This window comes from Chrysemys picta, chromosome 1 (assembly GCF_011386835.1).
Source record: "Chrysemys picta bellii isolate R12L10 chromosome 1, ASM1138683v2, whole genome shotgun sequence".
Classification (NCBI taxonomy): Eukaryota; Metazoa; Chordata; order Testudines; family Emydidae; genus Chrysemys; species Chrysemys picta.
In genome coordinates, this window is record NC_088791.1 from 334068613 (window position 1) to 334083936 (window position 15324).

General features: G+C 39.3%; 1 protein-coding gene across 20 annotated transcripts in view; it reads left to right on the forward strand.

Moving 5' to 3' along the window:
• DLG2 (discs large MAGUK scaffold protein 2) overlaps positions 1-15324 on the forward strand; it is a 1449438-nt gene that overhangs the window by 1095423 nt on the left and 338691 nt on the right. For 16 of the 20 annotated variants that reach the window (XM_005287552.5, XM_005287553.5, XM_005287554.5 and 13 more), the window contains one exon: positions 5180-5335. The exons of the other annotated variants lie outside the window; for them this stretch is intronic. In XM_005287552.5, the coding sequence (XP_005287609.1) occupies positions 5180-5335 (156 nt within the window). The remainder of the gene's footprint in view (positions 1-5179; positions 5336-15324) is intronic. 20 annotated transcript variants of the gene reach the window in all.

A 15324-nucleotide genomic window follows, 5' to 3' on the forward strand; every position in this document is an offset into this window, starting at 1 on the left:
CATTTTCCCCTCAAAACCACACCCACCTACTAAAAAAGCCATATTCCATACCCTAATTGTCAGGAGGACATTAGCCCTTTATCTAGAGAGGACCAAACCATTTAGAAGATCTCCTAGGCTATTGGAATGTTTTGTAGACAGAAACAAGTGTTCAGGTGTTTCAGTACAGAGGTTATCAAAGTGGATCTTCAGATGTATTAGGATCTGTTACAACCGAACTCATGCTCAGCCCCCTTCCAGGGTGATAGCACATTCCAAAAGAGCAGTATCTACTTCTATAGCCTTACTGAAGATGTACCAGTTGCAGACATCTTGAGAGTAGCAACTTGGTCCTCTGTTTATAAGCTTTCCAATCATTATGCATTGGAGCCTGTGGCTAGATCAGATGCTTCTGTAGGCAATGCAGTTCTCTCTTCTGTTTTGGACTCTATTCTGAACCTCCCGCTGCCTTAGGGGGGTACTACTCGCGAGTCACCTGAAGTGAAGCACCCACCGGGACACATTTCAAAGAAGAAGGGGAGGTTACTCACCATGTGCAGTAACTGGAGTTCTTCAAGATGTGTCTCCCTCTGGGTACTCCACTATCCGCCCTCCTTCCACTCTGCTTCAGAGTCTGCCTTGTGGAACTTTGTGACGTAGACGGAACTGAGGGCAGTTCACCCACGCAGACCCATATAGTCTTGGTGCAGGGCACAAGGATATGTGGAGTGCATGTGCAGGCCCAACAGGCACCACTACCAAAATAGTTTGATCAAAGGTGCAGGATGCAGGAGCACCTGAAATGGAGCACCCATAGGGCAACGCACTCAAAGAACCCCAATTAATACACAAGGTGAGTGACTTCTCCTTAACGTAAATGGCAGTTCTATCCACACTGAGAGGAAAATGCATCCCCTAATGTTTGGTTTTTGCTTTCCTCATGTAGTTTATTTATTCAGTAGTATAAAAATTGTGCTGTATTTGTGTTAATCATGATCAAGTGTACATTCATCTTGTATGTTTTGATGTTTATGAATAAGGCATGGCACATGCTTAAACTCATTTTATGAAAATGCTTCATAAGGCTTTGTTTTCAATCTGCCTCTCTATTTTTTTTTTATTCTCGAAGAACAGTTAAACTCTCCTTGACTTTATTTTACAGAGTGGCACATTGCAAACCATTTCTAAAAAGCCATCTTATTGTATGTTCCCTTACCTGCATCCTACAACAGATGACAGCCTGTCTCCCTGTCATAGGATTGAGAAGAGGGGGTCTATGTCCAGTGAAAGGGGCTAGAGATGCTAACAAATGCTTACCTGTGTTAGGAGAACCGTTCAGCGTAGGTGTAGTCTCCTTAATTCTCCTAATATTACTTTTTTCTTCATGTAGCCATATATTATAAGTGTCACAGGAAAGATGTTGGATCAGGAGATAAGATAAGAGGATGTCTGTCACAGGAAATGGTTCATAATATGAAAAGTTTGAGAGCTACGGGCCTAGATGAAGAAGACATCAGGACAGGGGTAATCAGTTATTTTTTGTCAAGATCCAAATTTCTTGGTCAAGGTATAGTCAAGATCCAGACTCCAGAGAAAATAATAATAATAATTAAAAAAAACAGTAATGATCATAATAAATACAAAGATTTTGGGGACCGTTCAAAAGCACCTGGTGGTCCAGATTTGGCCGGCAATCCACCTGTTGAGTACCCCTGCATTAGGATGTCCTCATCTGTTTGTTTATCTGCACAGTGACATATTTTAATGTATCTAGTTTGCATTATAGACCCCTAATTTATCCTAAGTTTAATGTTCTGTTTTTAACTCTTAATTTTTATTTTCTTGGGAAATGTTGGAGTAAATATAAGTCTAGACTGGCACATTCAGAACCCTGGCCCCTTAGTATTACCGGTACTTTTCTTCTAAGTTCTTGCACTAGTCCTTTCAAAGCTAATGTTGTCATGCAGCTTGAGTTTGATCTCAATAACCACTTCAACCCAGGTTCCTGGTAACCACAAGGTGTTACCATCTAATTGTGGTTATGATAGTCTCAGATCAGTTAAAAGAGGACATCACAATGAATTAACTGATGTCCTGATTTATGCTTTCAGTAGGGTGGACAAGAATTGAAGGGCAAGGAAACGGGACTCCCCTTCTGCCCCTAAAAGTTGTGTCTACAAGTCAGGATTATTGGTGGAATATTGTGGGCCTACTCAGTGTCACTGTCTGTGTTAAACCTGTAAATAAATAAAGGACTTAATATTCCAGTGCTGTGAACTGAGCACTTTTAATAGTGTTACATTTATTTGAAAAGGTTCATTAAAGCAAATTCCAGTTTTCTGCTATGCTGCCACTTCAGTGGGACTTAGGACAGTTTGTCAGAGTGAAGAATACTAACATTTAAATTGCTTGGTTTACCAGATGTGACACATTTCTATAGGGCTGTATGGGAGTGACTGTGTGCATTCAGATATCTGGTGATGAGAGTAATTTAAATGTTTATGTAGATGGTCTTTCACTGAATGTTTATCTTCACTGTGCTTTACTGTAATGGTTTCCTACTATCGAATAACATAGCATTCACCACACCTCTCCTTCTCTGCATGGCATGATGTTTGACCCAAAGAAAGAAGTGATGGTCACCTACTTTTATGATTTCAGTGTAATTAGAATATTTACAATGTATTCACAAGCCTTGTGTATGTTTGTTTCTTTTGCATGTTACATTTAAACTTGTCTCTGGCTGGAAGGTCAGGCATAAAGTTATTTCTGGAAATAAAAATCATTAATACTATACATATATATTCCAGGCAGGCATCCAGAAACAGTAGCACTCCTACTTCATCTATTACTTGAAGTGAAGATGAAAATTTGCAGCTGTTTTATTCAGTCACCAACTTGATCATGGCTATGTTGGTATTTTAAGTCACTTAAAAATCAATATTACACACTGTATGAATTGGATATTTGTGCTTTTTTAGGATACATTGCCCTGAAAAAAAAAGCAATTTTGAAGGAATGAAAGGCAGTATGATCTAAAATGACACCATAATATCAAATGTGGTATCTCTTATTACTATTTCAGACAGTAATTAATTTAGTAGGTGAACTAAAATATCCATCCAGAAAACTTTTTGTTAAACATATAGATCATAAAAACCCTTTGTTTCCTTAAGAACATTTCTAAAGGGATAGAACAGGGGTTCTCAAACTGGGGATGTCACAAGATTATTACATGGGGGGTTGTGAGCTGTCAGCCTCCACTCCCAACCCCCACTTTGCCTCCAGCATTTATAATAGTGTTAAATACAAAAAAAGTGTTTTTAATTTATAAAGGGGGTCGCACTCATAGGTTTCCTGTGTTAAAGGGGTCACCAATACAAAAGTTTGAGAAACACTGGGATAGAATAAATGTTTGATTGTTTTCATAACTGCCAAGTTTGCTATTTAAGTATTTTATCTCCTTCAATTTTAAATTGCCATTGTAAATTTTCCATTGGGCTAAACTTGGCATAAGAGTACTCAACTCAAATGTGGATTTGTTTAGAAAATAATTTTTCATATTGGGTAAACCAAATATTTGTAATAAGAAAATAGCAAATCTCTGAAAACAAAGGGGAAAATGGAATTCTGTTCTGTGTAAATTGCCAAGATCTTGTGTGTGGCGCGGGCGAGCGATGTGCTGGCCGCGGCTTCCCGCCACCCCCATTGGCCCGGGACGGCGAACCACGGCCAGTGGGGGCCGCGATCGGCCGAACCTGCCACGTCAGCAGGTAAATAAAACTGGCCCGGCCCACCAGGGTGCTTACCCTGGCGAGCCGCGTGCCGAACGTCGCCGACTGCTGATGTAGACAGCCCAAGGAAATGGGATTTTATAACAGAGCATACACCGCTGTCATGTACCTATGCAAAATAATGGCAAAAGAATCATGCTGTAAGTGCTTCACAGTGTTACAAGAAATGAAAACTTCATTAGCAAGTTTTTGAGTCTGCAGGGTCTGTTGATGCCTTCACGAGGTTTCTTTAAGAAGTGTCACTATTCAATTTTAAGGCTCCCATACTTTAATACCTAACCTATACAGAGTAATGTTTCATACAATGGGTCTGCTGGCAGAACCTGGGATAAAAGCATTGAGCAGTTTGTTGTATTCTCAAAGTCTGGGTTTAGTATACAAGCCTCCTGCAATCACCATTCTATCAGCAGGCCAATAGCTAAGTAGCGGAGCCCACAAAATGGAGCAGGGAGAAGAGTCAAGACACGTGTGGACGCACTGAATCAGTGCATTTTCTGAGAGTCCTTTGCTGGCAAGCTCCAGTGGAAGTATTGCCCTCCCTCAAGTGTGAATGCTTCCACTGGGGCAGTTGCCCCTCTGGGCAACTTTCATACCCTGTGCCTACATGGTTGGACCATGTACATAGTAAAATTCATCATTGTTCTGAGACTTCGTAGTTGCAGGATCAGGCTCTCAATGACATACTAACTTCAAAGGATGTTGTCATTAATTTAGAATATCAGTGGTTTTGACAGTTCACGCCACACTGTTGTTGAGTCTGAATACAGTACACATAGCTCTTCACAATAACTGTATACATTGCTTAACTGCACATTATGATGTGTGTGTCTGTATGTGTGAAAGGTGACCTGTGTTGACACATCTTGTCCATAGTTCCATCTGGAAGCTCTCATCTTCTGAAGTCCATGGGAGTGGTGTTTTCACACAAAAATTGTGCTTCATCTGTAAAATTAAGCAAAAGAAGATAAGTATATTTTGCTGAATAATACACTTGGGCCCACGCACTTTCTTCTACCATAGTGGGTATGGATGCAACACTTTATTGATGGGTGACAGAAAGTTGTGTGTGTGTTATTTTTTGATCTGTATAAAGAACAGCTCCATTGGGAAAATACATCAGTGAGCTGGAGAAGGTAGGACATGGCCCTTTCAGTCAGAGCCACAGACAATGAGAAAATTTTATGGCACAAGTATATTACCTTCATCCTATTATACAACAGTCTTGTATACAACGACACTGTTTAATCAAGTTCTAATTTCTGACTTAACAGCATATTGTACTGACCAAAAGTTCTCCTGAAAATCTGGAGATTTTGCATGCTTTTATATTCTGATTGTTGCATAATCTGTATGTTCTTGCACATTATTACACATCTAATTTTTTACTCTTGTCTCTGTATCACCAGGCCTCCTGAACCTGTTTACAGCACTGTGAACAAACTGTGTGATAAACCACCTTCTCCTAGGCACTATTCCCCTGTCGAGTGTGACAAAAGCTTCCTTCTTACAGCTCCCTATCCCCACTACCACATAGGCCTGCTCCCTGACTCTGAGATCACAAGGTACTGCATGTATTTCTACCTCACTTCCTTTACTGGATTGCATGAGCGTCACTAAAATTGTTTAGTAGTCTCTACCTCACTGTAAAGCTCCCTCTTCTAAGGCTTGCACTTGTCTTTAACCTGGCTTCCACTTCTGCAACATTGTACTGTGGGAGATGTATGCTACCTCAATATAATGTTGGTAGTCAAGAGCTGAGGAGGAATACAGGCAATGTTTGTATCCCTAGGAATGATGCTTTAAGTGTTTCACATGTTATGAATCACATGCTATGGCCTAACCAAGCGTTTTTTTACTTCAGAGCTGAAAAGTGACCAAGACTTCACCATAAGTTGTAAGAGTTAGGGTTGATGCCATACATTTATTTCCGCTCTGCTTGTGTGTATTTTGATTTGAGAGGTAACAAAGACTAATTGCCCCTCCAAGCCAAATATTGGCTGACTCAGCATCTGAAATGTTGTATTCCCTCCGATGGCTATGTTCTGACAGGAGAGTTTGCCAAACTCAACATGATGAAAATGGACATAATGAATATAAATTGTGTTTAATGTTGCCTGGAATTTATGATAGATATTTAATCAGGAACAACTTATTCTGGCCAAATTCCTCTTTATAAGTACTCTTCAAAACTGTATCCAGGCATAACTTAATTACCTTAGGCAAACAAAACGTTGGCTTAGGGGGAAAAAAGAGATTTAGGCTTAAATTTTCAAAAGTGACTAATGATTTCTAGATGCCTTAGTTTTTTGGGTGCCCAACCTGAGACATCTTAAAGGAGCCTGATCCTCAGAAAGTGCTTGAGCATCCATCCTCTGAAAATCAAGGCCTCTTTAAGGTGTCACAGATTGGGCAGCCAAATACTGAGACGCCCAAAATTGCAAGTCCCATATGTAGGCCGTAATCATTGGGTCAAAGAGATTTTTAGAAGTCTGTGTTGCAAATGTAAAATAACAGAACATATCTAGTACTTGGCCTAAAAGTTACTAACCTTAAATCCACTGGTAACAAAGGGCAATTTTTGTAGCAAGGAGATTAAGTGTGTGTTCTTTATGGTTTCTAAAGGGTGAACACAATGCTTTCAGCACAGTGTCTTTCAAACAAAGTCTCTTGTAAACCAAACCATGTGAAAGTGTTTTTTCCTGAATTTGAGTGTTAATCTGGTTAGTCAAGGAGTAGGGATGTTCTCCATAAAACCAATTTAAAGAAAATGTTGCTACTTTGTAATAAACTATTAATTTAGAAAGTGTGTGCGCAGTGACTATACGTAGTAATAAGCTATAGTTATTAATACAGAATGAACTCTGTAATCTTAGGTATTCCCAGGATCCATATTACCTTCAAATATATCCTTCCCTCCTTCAAATCTCTTTTCAACTCCTACTGTTGCTACAATAAATCAGCCAATCAAACATGGTTTGTTTGGGCATTAGCTGGTAATAGCTGTTTTTACTTATTTAAAATAAAAAGGGCAGACACTCACGCATACAGTGAAATGCTTGGAACTATCAGGAAACTGCAAGTTGTGCAATATAATAATAATAATAATTAATGGAGATATCCCATCTCCTAGAACTGGAAGGGACCTTGAAAGGTCATTGAGTCCAGCCCACAGCTTTCACTAGCAGGACCAAGTACTGATTTTGCCCCAGATCCCCAAGTGGCCCCTCAAGGATTGAGCTCACAATCCTGGGTTTAGCAGGCCAATGCTCAAACCACTGAGCTATCCCTCCCCCTTCCCCTCTCCCTCCCCCCCCCTCCCCCCAATAGCCAGCCTATGTACCAGTCTTATCTGATCTTCATTATTCTAATACTCTCTCCTCACTTCTCCCCATTTTTCACACTCATTTGTTGCATCACGTTTATATGATGAGCTCTTCAGACTGTCATTTCCTGTGAGTTTGTGTAGTATCTCTAGGTGCTACTGCAATACAAATACCAGAGTTATTTAGCTTGTAAGCTGTTTGGGGCAGGGACCATCTTTTTGTTCTATGTTTGTACAGTGCCTAGCATGATGGGATCCTGGTCCATTACTGGGGCTCTTAGGCATTATGACAATACAAAAATAAAGACTAAAACAAAGAGCTGGGAAAAAAGCCCTAGAGTCTTGAGTCATAGTCTATTGCTCATGCTATTAAGGCATTATGGTGCTAATGTTCCAGTAAGGTAATCCAAACTGTCAGAGCGATTTATATGGAACAAACATTATCTTTAATAACCTGTGCTGGAAATAGCCAATGCAATTTTGATCAAAGGGCATGCTTTAGAAACAGGCTGTGAAGGAAAAGACAAACACAGGACAAAGGGAGAAGAACGGCAGATGTGTTAAAGTGGAAAGTAAACAGGTGGATTGATATCTGAAACAGTAATAGGAAAGAAACACTAAGGATTAGGGAAACATGTGAAATACTTCATAGTTCTATTAAGAAATAAGTTAAAATAGAATAAGCAATAAACTGATAAAATGAGTGTAATTAAATATGGTAACAAGTATCGGGGTAGCCGTGTTAGTCTGTATCTACAAAAACAACAAGGAGTCTGGTGGCATCTTAAAGACTAACAGATTTCTTTGGGCATAAGCTTTCGTGGGTAAAAACCTTACTTCTTCAGATGCATAGAGTGAAAGTTAAAGATGCAGGCATTAAGTTACAGATGCTTGCATGTGTAACTTTCACTCTATGCATCTGAAGAAGTGAGGTTTTTACCCACGAAAGCTTATGCCCAAATAAATCTCTTAGGGTACATCTACACTACAGCGGGGAGTCGATTTAAGATACGCAAATTCAGCTACGTGAATAGCGTAGCTGAATTCGACGTATTGCAGCCGACTTACCCCGTTGTGAGGACGGCGGCAAAATCGACTTCTGCCGCTTTTTGTCGGCGGCGCTTACTACCACCTCCGCTGGTGGAGTTAGAGCGCCGATTTGGGGATCGATTGTCGCGTCCCGACGGGACGCGATAAATCGATCCCCGAGAGGTCGATTTCTACCCGCCAATTCAGGCGGGTAGTATAGACCAGACCTTAGTCTTTAAGGTGCCACCAGACTCCTTGTTGTAAATATGGTAAAAGCTTATGGAAGGGAAGTGAGGGTGATACCGCTAAATTTCTAAGATGCACTTATCACTACAGGGCCTGATTCACAGTAATCCCTTATGTGCAGCAGAAGGTAGAAGGACAACTGTTGTGGTCCTTATACGCCCATGTCCTTGTGTCCCTAATAAAGAACTAGAAAGTGGAACAGGAGGAGAGACTCCAGGGAAGCTATAACCCAGGAGAGTCTCTCCTTCAGATCTGAGTAGTTTGAGAATGAACTGCTGGATCCCACTGGACCCTGGATGACTGTAGGCAGCTGCTAATGAAAGGGCCTGAAAGGAAAAGGCAATATCTATAGGATAAGGCTACCAAGGGACATGTTCTTTATTTCTCCCTCAGGCTGAGTGAATCTGATCAAGTAGCTCCTGGAAGTAAAGCCTCATATACCCTGGGCCACATTGTCAGCTGCTGTGAATCAGCAGAGCTCCAGGGCAGTCGATGGAGCTATGCCAATTTATGCCAGCTGAGAGTCTAGCCTGTACAGTCCTTTGTTTATTGTTTGTTTATTTGAATAGCTGATCCACAGGCATTTGATGATTTAAGGTCAGAATTTGAACACTTGGGTTTGGTATTGTTGATCTATAATCAGAGCCCTCCCTAAGAATAAGGTATTCTTTCTCTTCTCTGCTGATGTGTGAGTGGGGATTAGAACTAGGCCCACCATATTTAACCAAATTAGCTATTTCAGCTAGCGTTTGAACAAACTCCAACGAGAACACTAACGATTACCAGGCTGAGCACTTTGCACTATCCTATCCTACATGCTAAGGTACTGACAGCTGAGTAGTATAATTTGTAGCTTTCTCCCCTCTTTGAACTTTGTTCAGACACAAAACCTTGCTGTTTGGGTAAGTACGGCCTGTGATTTTTCACATAGAACTCTTTCTGAATAGTTACTTGGAGGAAAAAAATAATCTGAAATATTCACCACCTTGGCCAGGGAAAGAATAACAGCCCCTCCCAGGGCAGTAGCCCCTTGGAACATTTCATAGCACTTTCACTTTGAAGTATAGCATCAAAAATATGAACCAACGTCCGGATTTTCAGAAGTGCTTAGCAGCCACACAAATTCTCAAAATAATTTGGCTCTCATTTAGGCACTGGAACAAATGGCCAGATTTTTTTAAGTGCTTACAGAGTTGAATGCTTTTGAAAATCTGGCCCTAAATGTGCCATTGTGAGCTTTTGAAAATCTAGCCCTTACTTAGGTGCCTAAATGGGAGCTGTCTTGAAAAATCTGGTCCAAATGTGGGGTTCTGAAAATCTGACCCAAAATTACTTTTATTTCTGAAAAGATTCAAGCTCCTTTGCTGTGCAATAACCATCTCCATTACCTGAGCCCTCTCCACAAACCATCGCAGAAGGGCAGACACTCTATGATCAAAGATTTTTAACTCCTAGGTCTCCCTTATCTCACTTGAATTCCACATCCCACCATTGCTCAAGGAAAGACTCTTCATCACCTCTACTCAACCCCACTCTGCTCCAGAGCAAATACAGAATGACCTTCTCTCTCTCTCTCTCACTCACTCACACACACATTTCTCTATATCATCAATCACCCTAATATCTAAGCACCTTCCCTAAGGAGAATCTTCTGCTGGACTGCAGAAAATTTAATGTTAGTTACCTCATCCACATCCACAGGAGAGGACATGATGCCATCATGCATGATTTTCCCCCATTTGACAACTGCTTATGAGACAGAAAAACCCTTCTCGTTGCCACTGTAGATAAAAAGTGACATGGTGTTGGCCTGGGCCTCAGCTGATTATTTTGTCAAGGTTCATCCACATAATGGGTGAGGAGAGCTCGTAGGTCAGTACCCTATCACTTATCTTAAACTCAATTATATAGCCTTTTGCTGTATTATGATGTGTCCCAGCTTCTGAGAAGTTATAACAGTTTGAAATCTTTGGACCACGTTCTCTCGTTTTAGGATACAAGTAGCTCTTATTGTGCCCAGTTCTCAGCTGGTGTTCATTAGTATAGCTCCGCTGATGTTATTTTTTAAATTCTGATGATTTTTAGATCCAACGGTCTGATTTTGTGGGCCTTCTTCGCAATGTCTGTCTGTCTGGGGTTGGCAATATTTGGTTTGGTACTGGGAAGTTTCACTCTAAAGACCCATAAACAGAAAATTGTATGAAAACGGATCTCCTGCAGAAGCATATAGAATTGGCTTCAAAGAATCTTAGTGATTCATACACTGGCCTTCATTCGACAAGGGCTGAGTGCCCACAACTGTTATTGAAGCCCATGACAGTTATAGGAGCTCAGGCCTTCACAGGACCAGGCCCTAGAGGTTTAGAATGCTAAGCACTAGCAGTCCTGTGGCTTTTATCCTCTTCCCCCTTGTCAATTATTTGTGCTGCTTTTTTCTTCCAGTAGGCTGCTGAAGACAAGCTCATTGTTAAAATGATGCATATAACTATACTTCCTTTGTGTTTAGTGTGCATTCCAAAAGAACTCTTTTGATCTTATTGAAGTCCACATGGCAAAGCAGCATCCGTCCCCTTTTCTCATTACCAGTTGTTTAATATGATAATTAAATCTCAAAGAACACATCTAATCACATCCCAAGCTATTTGAAATGCCTGACAGGACCTATCAAAGCACAACTTTACCTTTCTTGAATTTAAAACCGATTTAAGCATTTTATTCTTGTTTAAATCACTCATTTATTCTTTTTTATAGGTAGCTTGTAAATAAGGATAACAAATTTGTGAATAATTCTGTTTGGATTTGATGCCTTGAGGTCTAATTAATATAAATTTGTAAGAGAGAACCACTTCACAAAGGAGGAAGGTTTGAAGTTTTCATCACCTTTATATCATGGGATAAATTTCTGGACTAACCTGCGTCTTGGATAACGCAACTGGAGCCAGCAATATTGTGGTTTACTTTTACCACCTACCTTGGCCCACAATATCATTTAAAAAATTTTAAGTGGCAATAGTGTGAAAGATTAAAGTGCATCAATCCCTTTTTACTTTTGTTTAACAGGGAAATAAGTACTCTTCAGGTTTGAATCAGTGAAATTTTACGCTATTCACATTAAATAAACAATCAGTCCTAATGCCAGATGACTAAGGAAAATGACTTGTTTAAAATAACTCATAATAAAATACTTTGTTAAAGGCTAGGGGTGAAATTTTCAAAAGCTCCTAAGAAACTTAGACTCCTAAGTCCCATTTTCAAATTTGATTTTGGGGCAGATTTTTAAAGGTATATAGAACTTAAAAATGTTTATAGATGCCTAGTGGGATTTTGAAAATCACACTATATGACTTCTGCATCTGTAGGTGTCTAAATGCCTTTTAAAAATCTGGCCCATAGTCACTTAAGAGCAGAAGTCTTGTTGACTTGCAGATTTACAAAGATATTTAGGTGCCTAAAGATGCTGCTTGATATAGGGTGGGTTTTACCAAAATGCCTAAGGTTGGGCAGCTACATCCCATTGAAGTCTGCTTTGGTGTTTATGAAAATCCCACAAGGTGTCTATCTGCATCTTTAGATGCCTAAATACCTTTGTAAATCTGGCCTGTAGGTACTTCTGAAAAACTTAGAATCCTAAATCATGTAGGGGCTTTTGACAGTGTTACTCAGGATCCTTTATTCCTGCATTCCTATATTCTTTGAGTTAACTTTTATTAATATTTATGCAAAATATAAAATCTTACGTGGAATAGAATTTTCTTTTCCTTTCATTTGCTTTTAACTTTAATTTAAGACAAGTGTTGACTTGTTCTTTAAGTAAATATTCCAATTATACTATAACCAGTAGTTAATCAATAAGAAATGGCACTGCTTCCTAGCCTCATGCTTCCATAATATTTTGTATAAATGAATCATTTGCTTATATAATAAGCATATTCATCATACACATTCCAATAGATACACTTATCATTCTTCTTTTTGTTGTCAAAGATCTTATGATTTTGAGTTGATTAACTGAAACTGTTAGGAAGAGACACCTTTTCAGAACTGAGAGGGATCACTGCAGAGAAAACTTTGAACCTCCACATTCCAAGAATTTGAGTGATTAAGTATACAGTATTAGAACATCCCTTTTTCCTTCTGGTCGAGAAAGATCGGGGGGGTAGGACTCCTGGGTTTTGTTCCCAGCTCTGCTACTGACTTGTTATGTTTCTTTGAACAAGTCACATAAACTCCTTTTGCCCGCCTTTATCCCTCAGTAAAATAATTCTCTCTCACACAATGATGTTCTGAGAGTTAACTAATATATTTAAAATAGGTTGATAACAATTTTAAGAGCTGAGAAATGATTTCACCTTAGTTCCTTCTTTCATGCTGCTGTTGAATCACAGCCATTTTGTAGGAACTAATGGCTTGATTTTCAGAGGTGCTTAGCATGTGTAGACCCACTTACGTTCAGCACCTATGAAAATCAGATGATATGTCCTTAGCTCATAAAATGGAGAGGAAAATTAACAAGGCTTAATATGTTTTATGCAAAGCTTGCTATTGCAGCTGTATACTTAAAGGAAAACGAACGTTCATTAGTTCTAATTAGGAAAGCATCTGTGAATTACTCTTGTTTTGAAATAAGCCCGTTGTTATGGTTACAGATTATATAGCACACAAAATGGTCAGCTTCTAGCATCTTTCTTTGAACCATTACTGCTTTCTTACATATTTCATCTCCTTCTGATCTGTGGAAGGTTCACCTTCTAATAATTCCCTAAAACCATTTTAGCAGAGAAAATGATTGACTAGAAGGTTTTCTGCTTTATCTCAGAGATGGATCTAAACCAGATCCAAACACCTCCCGACTTCAGGGAGGTTCAAAACCAAATTTTCTGTAGTGGGCACACACACAATAAATGACAAATCACTTGCTAGGGAGCTGTATGGCTCCCAGCATTGCTACAATAATGACAGTGGAACCATTCACTCATTCAAATCTAGCCCAGGGTCGGTGCCTGTTAATGAAAGTCACAATTGGACAGCTGTTTGATGGCCAGTGTGAGAAATTAATGTATTGGTCTCAGTCTAGTTCCTGGTGGACATGTTTCCACGTCATAAAATTACCACCATAAATATAATTGATAAGCTTTGTCAATGTCTCAGCAGAGAGACCAAGGATTGAACAGATTTGGAAAATGAGCTACTCTTTCACCCCTAGAAAGAGATCAGAAATGAGGCATATTTCTGTGGACAGGGTAAAGAAGATTGCACTGTGGCTACTTGTGGTGTACCTAGTCTGAGAATAAATAGTTTCCAGGGCTGTAAATTCCCATGCTTTTCTTAGGAGCATTTGTCTGACCACAGTAGAAACTGCCTTCAAAGAGAAGGAGCAAAGCCTAGTGGTTACAGCAGCAGACTGGAGATCAGGAGCCTGACTATGTCACAGACTTGTTTGACTTTGAGCAAGTTAATTAGACTCTCTCATTCATTTTCCCATTTTGTGAAATATCCAGTATACATATGCATGCATGCACTGACAGCTACACATGGAGTTAGGAGAATAGTTGCACATATGTATGATTTTTCTGCACTACACAAAAATGAGTGAACAGCGAGTGAAGTTATGATGATGGTTATGTCTTGTGATCATTACTATGAACTGGAGTTATAGGAACACACGTTAAAAGCGGAATAGCCCACTAACTGAGCGTATGTAATTTGCAATGTTGTAGAATAATAATTAATAATGAGCCTGACTCAGTCCTGGGTTGGTCTAGTTTACACCACTGTACTGTCATTGGTTTCAGTGGAACTATGTCTACATAAAACTGGTGCAATGCATGGCTGAATCAGGCCTCAGAATTATACTGCTGCTAAGTAGTATTCTTTACTGTTCACTTATACTACAGCTATATTACTTTCTGCAGTGATTCTGCTGACTTTCACAAGTTGAGCAAGGCCTGGCCTTGGATGATGATGTCCCCAAAATACACAGATACTATAGAAAGTAGTGTTAGTGAATCAGTAGGTGACACTCTTTCCTCTGAGTCAGTGTTGAACCAACACCCCAGTGTGCTGTTAGGAGGGGACTGTGTTGCAGGAGATGGAAAGTTTAAATTAGGTCTTTGCTGCTTGTGGTTAGTGATTACACAGCACTACTTTGCAAAAGCGCAGTCATTAGCTCTCCTGTCCGAATCAAATTGCAGTTGAAACCATAGAATCATAGAAGTGAGAGATGGAAAAGACCTACGAGATTATCCAGCCCATCTCCCCTATTGTGCATTTTCCTCAGATTTTCTTGCTTTTCCAGTCCACCAGTTTGTCAATCTATCTACTACTACAACACCCACCCTCTTCTGTAGGCATCTTTACAGTGCTGTGGAAATGAATAATAATTCATCATAATAAAAACATAAATTGATTAATTGCATTCTGCCAAAGACTGGAAGTGGTAGGAACAGATTCTTCTGCTATTTCTGAGTTTTTAAAAGGACGTACAACTGTGTTTGTGAACAAGTGTAACCAAAGGCCTGTAGTCTTGTATATTACTATTTCAGTATTTATTTATCAGTATTGGTCCCATTTCCTACCCTGATCAAGCATTTTCCTCCTTTGCGGAATATTTACTTTTTAGGACTGTCTGATTGCAGTGTATTATAAGTAATAATCAGCAAATCATAAAAGATTCAGTTTAGATAAGCTCTTGGAAGTTTAGATGTTTATCTGAACAACCCAAAACCCTTGAACTGGGCTACAAGTCTTATAAGAGCTGGCTTTTTGTTATATTTTGATACTTCTGATTATGAAAATTGGGGGAAATAATTGTCATCTAATTTTTTTCTAATATCAAAAATTATTTGTATGTTTTTTCTACTTTGTATTATTATTATTATTTTATTATTTTATGGAAACTCATTCTCCTTTTCCTACATTAAAGTGTGCTTGTTAAGTTTATGACATTTTTGAAAC